At 46.1% G+C, this 9001-nt stretch overlaps 1 protein-coding gene across 1 annotated transcript in view; it reads right to left on the reverse strand.

Moving 5' to 3' along the window:
- Akap12 (A-kinase anchoring protein 12) overlaps positions 1-5838 on the reverse strand; it is an 88568-nt gene extending 82730 nt beyond the window's left edge. The window contains exon 1 of the mRNA XM_076858130.2: positions 5431-5838. Within this exon, the coding sequence (XP_076714245.2) occupies positions 5431-5592 (162 nt within the window). The 5' untranslated portion in view covers positions 5593-5838. The remainder of the gene's footprint in view (positions 1-5430) is intronic.
- Between the last annotated feature and the right edge of the window lie 3163 nt (positions 5839-9001).

Below are 9001 nucleotides of genomic sequence, written 5' to 3' on the forward strand. Positions count from 1 at the left end.
GATCACTACCTGTCAAAATTTCCCGGAGGCCCTTGGTTGCTGAGCTCCTACACCGGGCCCAAGAGACCAAACCAAGATGGAGACACTCCGGCTAAAAATGTCCATGCCTTCAAGATGAAACTAAGCTGTTTCTCTGACCTTCCCAGAAATACGATGACAGCTCAGTCCACAAAGAGGACAGCTGGGGTTGACATAAATCAGTCCCTTCTGCATCAACCTTCCCAAGAAGAGTGTCTGAGATCAGCCAGTCCTTTCTGCCGTCTCTGGTTCCCTGAGTCCTTTTCTGGACGTAAAGTCCACCTCCTCAGCTGCGCTGCTAGGACATCCGTTCTGTTTAGAGAAGAAGGTGCTGCCAGATTCTGGGGTCACGGATGAACGCCTACTAAAACTGGGTGCAGTGAGGTGCACCCGGAGTTCCAGCCACTGGGGAGGTGAGGCCGGAGGATGGTTTGAGCCCAGGTAGTTCCACGGCAGCCTGAGAAACTCAGTGAGCGCCATCCCAGAAAAAAAAAAGAAAAAAAGAAAAGCCAATTAAGATCTTAAATTAGACTGGGATGGAGCTCAGGAGGAGAGCTCGGCCCTGGATTAAGTAGTCGGTCCTGGATTCAATCCCCAGCCCCACAAACAAAAAAAATCTTTAATAAATTGGGCACCGGGGTGCACGCCTGTGATCCCAGCAACTCCACGAGGCTGAGGAAGTTGGATCACAAGTTCAAGGCCAGCCTCAGAAACTTACCTAGGGCCTAAGCAACTTAGTGAGACCCTGTCTCAAAATAAAAAAACAAAAAGGGATGGGAATGCGGCTCAGTGATTAAACCACTCCTAGATTTAAGCCCCCATAAACTACCACCACCCCCCAAAAATATCTTCAGCTAAGTTTGTTGTAATTCAGTTTTTTGACGTTCTAGGAATTGAACCCGGAGGCACTATACCACTGAACTGCATTCTCAGGCAACCCCCTTCACCCCTTTTTTTTTTTCGTGACAGAGTCTTGCTAAATTGCCTAGACTGGCCTCAAACTTGTAGTCCTCCTGCCTCAGCCTCTAGAGTCTCTGGGATGACAGGTGTGCGCCACCACACTCCGCTTATAAGTTGGTGTTTGGACAATCCTAAATGACCATCTTCATACCCACATCTCCCATTTTTGGTCTCTGTTCTAATAAGAAGGCAGTATTCTTTCACTCTGGGAAAAACCTGATGGTGTACAGGTCACCTCAGACACAAAATTCCTTAAATTCTAGTGATTCTAGTGTAAAACTAGCAACTCACATTAAGGCCAGTTTCATTCTCCACTCCCACTTTGTAAACACAGGGCCACTAGCACACTAGCACAGGCTGGGGAGGGACAGAAGTGCAGAGGAGGCCTGACTGTCTGTTTTAATGCAGACACACCCTTTAATTTAAATCGGACAATGGATTTTTCTGTTTGTCTAGATGGGCGAAGTAGCACACCTATAACTCCAGTGACTGGGGAGGCTGAGGAGGGAGGATTGCAAGCTTGAGTCCAGCCTCAGCAATTTAGTGAGACTGTGTCTGAAAAAATAAAATAAAAAGGGCTAGGAGAGCAACTCAGTGGTAGAGCTGCCCCTAGGATCCATCCCCAGTATCACAAAAACAAACAAACAAATAAATAAACAAAAACAAATGAGGAGTGAAGTGGGACTGTTTTTCTGGTACCCAGCAATTGTCAAAACGACCAAGTCTCAAAATTAAACCTGGCAAATAACTGGTCCAGCCACTTTCCCCCAGAATTTACCCATGAAATTGGTAAAAGATTGGAAGACTCCTTTCATTTCATTACAATGCACCACAGATAAAGCCCTGGGGGCACGTAAGTGTTAAGCTTGAAGGATGAAAAGCCTTCCTCTCCATCTGACCAATATCAGGAGAATTCAACTAACAGTGTCTTTTTGAGATAAAGGCACTCATGAAAAGGACCTGGAAGTGTGACTCAGTGGTAGAGTATGTGCTTAGCATCATGGTCAAGGCCTTGGTTAGATGTCTAGCACCCAGATAAATAAAAAAGTAAAACTGGCAGGAAAAAGGAAAGTATGTTGTATTTTTTAAACAGACAACATATAACGACATACTTGATATAAATATTAGATAGAAAAAAATCTGCTAAAACCCTTTAATTAATAATCAGCATTCGATCCAAGAAAGAAAAACAATGTGTTATAGACTAAACCTCCCCCGAATGTCCGAAGTTCAAGGTGTGATCTATAATTCAGGGGATATGGTCTAATCAGAACCATTTTTAGTATATGTGTCTATGTGAGATTAAAAGCACTTCAAAACTGTACACCAGGGCTGGGGCTGTAGCTCAGGGACAGAATGCTTGCCTAGCATGCGTGAGGCACTGGGTTCGATCCTTAGCACCATATACAAATAAACAAATAAAGACATTCTGTTAAAAAAAAAGAAAAAAGGAAAAACAAGCAAATGATGAGAAAAGGAAAAGAGGATTAAAAAAAAAAACGGTACACTAATAAGGCAGAGAAATAGAAAGCACAGTATCCAAATCCGAGTTTCCTGCCAAAATTATTCACTTGAACAGATATACCTGACATAGTCACCAAGATAAGACCAATAATGACAAGATAAGGTCAAAGGGTAAATTATTTAAAAAAAAAAAAAGGAGATAGGCCAAGGTGTTCCCTACTAGACAGTCTCCAGCAAAACCAGAGGGCCAATGTCATCCTTTCTTTCCACAAATATTTACCGAACGCCTACTACCCACCAAGCAGCATGCTACACATGAACTTTGGGAGCAAAACCAGCGGGAGTTCCTGCCACTCACAACAGCCAGAACACCCAGGAGTCAAAGTCACTAAACCCACAAATTTGGAACTACTGAGAAGAAGAGTCCAAGGTGCTGTGGGAGCCCAGAGTGGCAGATGAGACCACTTCATAGGTCAAGAATTGGAGGTTAGGGGTGGGGTGGGGACAAGAGTTAGGTGTGCTGAGTCATTCTTAATCCTGGAGTCCTTTTGAAAAGACTTAGGTCTTCAAAACCTGAATAATAAATTCTGCTAGTTGAAATGAAAAACTGCATATATACTCCAAGGATACATGTAAGTGTATTGATTTGCCTCCAAATTGATAACTGGGAAGCATGCCAACAAGTTCAATGATATTGTGGATATCATTTAAGTAATCTTTTAAAGGAGATTGCTTGGATGTTTCAAGATGGTGGTTGACTACAGGGAAGAACAATAAGGTTATGGAAAAATGAAAAAAAAAAGGAGAATGGAAGGAATAATTTAAAGTAAACAAATATGAGCTGGGTATAGCGGCATACACCCGTTCATACCAGCAACTCAGGAGGCTGAGGCAGGAGGACTGCAAGTTTGAGGCCAGCCTTAGCAATTTAGTGAGACCCTGTCTCAAAATAAAAAATGGGCTGAGGATGTAGCTCAGTGGCAGAGCTCCCCTGGGTTCAATCCCCAGTACAGCAAAAACAAATAAATAAAAATTTATGGGGAAAGGGTTTTGTTCCATATTTCAGTGTAAACAGTTAATAAGACTCGAGGAGTATAAACACCAAAGGAAAAATGTCCCCTGATTCCAAGTTTTTAGCAATTATACTTTAAAATCACTTGCATAGCATGATTCTAAACTGGAGTCATTTTGACAGTTGTTGGCATCAAAACATAAGGGACAACTTAGACCTTAAAAAGGATGATTCCTTGGGCCAGCGTTTAAGTACTTATAGAAAATCTATGAATCAGAGGTTTTTAGGGACCATGGATTTTACAAGTAACTCTGAGTTAAAGACTGGAGGTAAATAAAGCTGGGTGTGGCTGTGCACACCTTAACCCCAGCAACTCTGGAGCCTAAGGAAGGAGGATCCAAGTTCCAGACCAGCCTCAGCAATTTACAGGGAGCTTGTCTCAAAATAAAAAGGACTGGGAGTGCAGCTCAGTGGTAAAGTGCTCTGGATTTGATCCAGTACCAAAACAATTTTTTTTAAAGGCTGAAGATTTCTATTATTAAGAGCAGTCTCTCTCGCTCTAGGTGTGGTCACGTCTGTAATCTCAGCAACTGGGGAGGCTGAGGCACAGGGAATCACAAGTTCCAGGCCAGTTGGGCAATTTAGCAATCCTCAAGTCTCAGAATTAAAAATAAAGGCTGGGGATGTGACTATGTGGTTAAACGCCCCTGTGTTCAACTCCCAACACACACAAAAAGAAAAAAAATTAAAACGACAGCCTTTCAGCTCAGACTAGGTCAGGTAAAGAGGTCAAAGCAATGAGGTCATAGTTCTACGAAATTTGCCTGGATCTCATTTTTTTTTCACCTTTTTTGGGGAGGTGGGGGAAAGTATTGGGAATCCCATGCACCCAAAGCCCCATGCGTGCTAGGCAAGCTGTCTACAACTGAGCTACACCCAGTTCCCCTAAAATCACTCTTAAAGGTCCTCATTACTCTTTCCTCAAATGCAACACGAGGGTTGTTTTTAATAGTATTAAGTATGATTGTCCACATCTCTCCCAAAACGGGTTGGGTGAAGCTTTGCTAATGAACACATATTCTGCAAAACAGGTCTCAAATACAAAGATCAGAACAAGACACAATCTTGGCGGCTGTGCTGGCCCAGATGAAACATTCCAGCTATGAATCCTGAAGGCTACGAAATGCAGTATTTCCCAAGAGTTTCTAGCACTGCCTTCATAGCAAAGAGTCAGGGTATGCTCGTTTACGCCTTAGACCGCATCCTTGCAGAACTTCAAACTACTCCTTCAGTTTTGTCCAACTGAGTCCCACAGGCAGTGAACCGAGCAAAAGGGAGGACAGAGCGCCGGCTTGCTTTCAAAATCCGTCATTCCTTTCAGAAATGCTGCATCTGCCCAGGTTTTCTCTGGCTCAGAGGGAGCTACACCCTAGGCTCTCTGCATCAGGAAGGCGACATCTGCTCCAGCCGCTGCTGCAGGAGCACTGGGTACCAAACCCTGCGGCTCAGGCGCAGCTGGTGGAAAGGGCTGCACCCGGCGGAAAACCGAGGATGGCGGTTCGCGGGGCTCCGGCGCCTACCCGGCCCCACTGCCGACCTTCCCTGGGGAGCTCCAGATGCCCGGCGGGTGGTCTGTTCTCCACGGATGCCCCACACAGCCCATCAACCTGGGCTGAATGGCTCCCACCGGAAGAGTGGAGAAAAGCTCTGGAGCGGTGGGCAGGGGCGGATTTTATTACTGCGGATGGCGCAGTCGCCTCCCCTAGAGACCCACGACAAAGATGCAAGTCCCCAGCCGCGCTCGCTGCTGTTCTGGCCCCGCCCCGGCGCGAAAGACCCTGCAAAGCCTAGCCAGAGGGGTTCGCGCTCCCGAGTTTGCAGAAGGGCTGGACCGACTGGGAAGTTCTCCCCGGCGGAAATCGGAGGGACCCCTCCGTCCCCGCCTCCCCGGGGCAGGTGGCCGCGCTCGCCCGTACCTTGGTGGAGGGGTCCGCGGCGATGATGGTGGGGTCCTCTGACGTATCCGGAGCCACCTCCGCCGAGGGGCCGCCGCTGATGAGCTCGGGCTCGGCCGGTGTGTCGCTCCCCTCCGGCGGCTGCTCCGGGCTCCGCTGCTCGGTGGAGCTCCCGGCACCCATGGCTCCCCTGGCTCTCCCGCGCCCAGCCGCCGGGTAACGCCTTTCCCCAAATCGCAGGGCCGCGGGCAGACCAAGAAGACGTGCCCGCTAGGTCCCAAGAGCGCCTTCCCCTCCGCGGTCCTCCTGCGAACGCGCCCCGGCTGAGAATGAAGGAGACGCGCTCACGGCAAACTCCTTAAAAGAAAAAAAAAAAAAAAAAAAGCCACCTCTTAGCCTCCTCCCCCCGCCTTGTTTTTCCCTCGCTTCATCACATGAGCGCAGCCCCAGACACGCCTTGCAGCAGCATCTCCCCCCAGGCTGCTAGGACCAGAGGCGCGGCCAGACGCCACCCAGGTCCTGGCCAGCAGCCAGCACGGCCCCCCGGGCGCCTCCCGCTCCCAACGGGCAGAGCACTGCGGGGACGACCCAGGCAGGGCTGCAGAAGGTGGGGAGACAGCCAGAAAGAGGGGGACTCAAAAGCTTCCCTGGGACATTCAGGGAACTGGGTTTTATTCAATGATTGATAACCCGAAGCAGGAGCTTCTGCTGGGGCTGCCTTGCCACTCGCCCAACAGCGAACCCAGATCCCCGTTTGCTTTCCTTCGGCTTGTGTTTGATTCTAAACATTTGTTCCTGCCTCCTCCCCATTAGCAGGATAAAGGCAAACGCTCCTGCTCCCCTCCGGAGTCTGACCATATTAGGGCAGCTCACGTGGCAGGAGCTGAGAATTGAGAGGTTAACGCAGTCAGGCCACCTATGAGGTGGGCCTTGAGGCCCCAAGCTCGCCCATCATCCCGAGCCAGTGATGTCAGCTGATGCCCAGCTGATGCCGTCAGCAGCACCCGCTGCCCTCCTTCCCTAGGGAACATGGGGGGAAATGAGCCTGTTACTGGAAATGTGCCTGTCCTCCTTTGACGGCCTGATGCTAGAGGTTACCCATCTGGGCCACTTGTCTCGTTTGATGCTGAAACATGGTGGCCTAGGGTCTCTTCATTGGCCATCAGTATTCTCAAAATATGAAGAATTGAACCTGTAATCTCAGCGACTGGGGAGGCTGAGACAGGAGATCACAAGTTCGAAGCCAGCCTGGGCAATCTGGCAAGACTCTGTCTCAAAATAAAGAAAACAGAAAAGGGCTGGAGATGCAGCTCAGTGGTAAGTGGTAGAACACCATCAGGTTCAATTCCCAGGACCAACTAAAAAAAGAAGAAGAAAGAAATACTACCAGCCTAAGTGGAATGCATTCTTTTCCTTCCTTCTCTTGAATATAATATTTATTATATGAACATAACAGGCAGTCGATAAATACTTGAACTACATTCAGTTTTTAGCTGGATTATTTGGCACATACATAGGAAGGTGCTGGGGCTGAAGTGCATAATGACCCCAGACCTGGGAGCCAAGTTCCTGAATTCTCACAAATAGTCGTACCCTCCATAAAAATGAAGAAACTTTGGCTAGAATGGAGAATAGTGGTAAAGTGTCTGCCTCATATGGGGGAGGGGAGGGTTAGATCCTGCACCAAAAAAGAAAAGTATGAGAAACTTGCCTGGCACAGTGGTACTTACATACCTGTAATCCCAGAGGCTCCAAGGCTGGGGCACAAGGATGCAGATTCAAGGCCTCAGCAATTTAGCAAGACCTTGTCTCAAAATAAAAACTATAAAAGGATGGGATATAGCTCAGCAATAGGGCACCCCCTAGGTTCAATCCCCACTACTACAATAAAAAACAATAAAGAAAAAAATGAAGAAATTTTTAGAACATCAGAACTAGATGCCAGATAAATAAATGTCCCATCCCCTGATTTAGTATAAGTTAGTACTGACTTGATGTAAGCAGTAGTTCATAGACAGGATACTTTGGGCCTAATTAATTGTGAGTGGTATGTTGACACCAGTGGTTAGTTATCCAGTGTAAAATTCTTCTGTATTCATCATGCTTATTTGAATGTGTATGCAAAGGTCAATTTCTCTGGAAGTTATATCTTCAGAAACAGGTGCAAGATCTTTGGTCTTAGGAATTTACAAGCACTTACTCACTTCAATGGAAGTTTTTTAAAAATATTGTAGATGGACACAATAACTTTATTTTATTTATTTATAAGTGGTACTGAGGATCAAACCCAGTGCCTCACATGTGCTAGGCGAGCACTCTACCATTGAGCTACAACCCCAGCCCCCAACTGAAATTTTGACTATTTAGGAAACACTAGAGTTCTCATTTTGGGCCAGGCACTGTTCAAAGCCCTTGCATATATAATCACATATAATCCTTACAATAACTCCATGATGTAGATGCTTTCGTTCTCCTTTTACCAATGGGGAGGCGGAAACTCTAGACTCAAGAGAAATTCAACATGTGCCCAAGGTATCAGAGCTGTAAATAGAAGAGCAAGGAGTTCAACTGGCATGTAACTTCAAAGTCATACTCAATCACTGCACGACATCTCATCCCCCTTCTATTTGAAGCTTCTTCTCAGGGTTGTAGCTGACAAGTGACATTCAGACCTTGCTTACAATGATAAGAGCTTTAAAATTCTGTTAAAGACTATTTGAGGCCTGGGGGTGTAGCTCAGTGGCAGACCACATGTGCATGTGGGAGATACTGGGTTCCATCCCTCACACCAAGGAAAAAGAAAAGAAAAGCCTGTTTGAGAACAATTAAAGTCAGCACATTTGAAAATGTATCAGTAGATAGTACAAATATTATCAAAACTTTCCCATTCTGTAAGATTATATTCACTTGATTCTTGGCAAATTCTTGACAAAGCTTTTCATATCCACCAGCCTTTAAATGTTCAGAAAGGATTACAAGGTAAAAGGTTTTTTGTTTAGTTTTGTTTTTCTGGTACTGGGGAGTGAACCCAGGGACGATTTATCACTGAGCTACATCCCCAACCCTTTTTATGTTTCATTTTGAGAAAGCATCTCACTAAATTGCTTAGGGCCTCATTAAATTGTCCAATCTGGCCTCAAACTTGTGATCCTCCTGCTTTAGCCTCCCAAGTCACTGAATGATTACAGACAACATCAGGGCACCTGGCTAGGTCAAAGATTTCAAGTACACAACCCACATGCTGAGGAAGACATCCTCCGCATCTGCTTAGATTGGCAGCTGCTTGCTTTGTCTGTTTTCCAGACCGTGACAATGCTCATATTGTCATTTTTAAAAGCAAAGGCACTGGAAATGTAACTCAATGGTAGAGTACGTGCTTAGCTTGCTTGAAACTACGAGTTCAAGCCCAAGCACATTTAAAAAGTGGGGAGGGGTTAAGAGATGTACATATTTGGTTTTTCTGATTTCTGCCTGAACAGCTCAAGGATAAGAGAATTTTTTAAGAATAACAGCCTCCTTCATATATATACTCATATACTTATGGACTAACCAAGGAATCCTCTCCCTCTTACTTACAAACAAGAGAGTTACT

Source organism: Callospermophilus lateralis, chromosome 6 (assembly GCF_048772815.1).
Source record: "Callospermophilus lateralis isolate mCalLat2 chromosome 6, mCalLat2.hap1, whole genome shotgun sequence".
NCBI lineage: Eukaryota > Metazoa > Chordata > Mammalia > Rodentia > Sciuridae > Callospermophilus > Callospermophilus lateralis.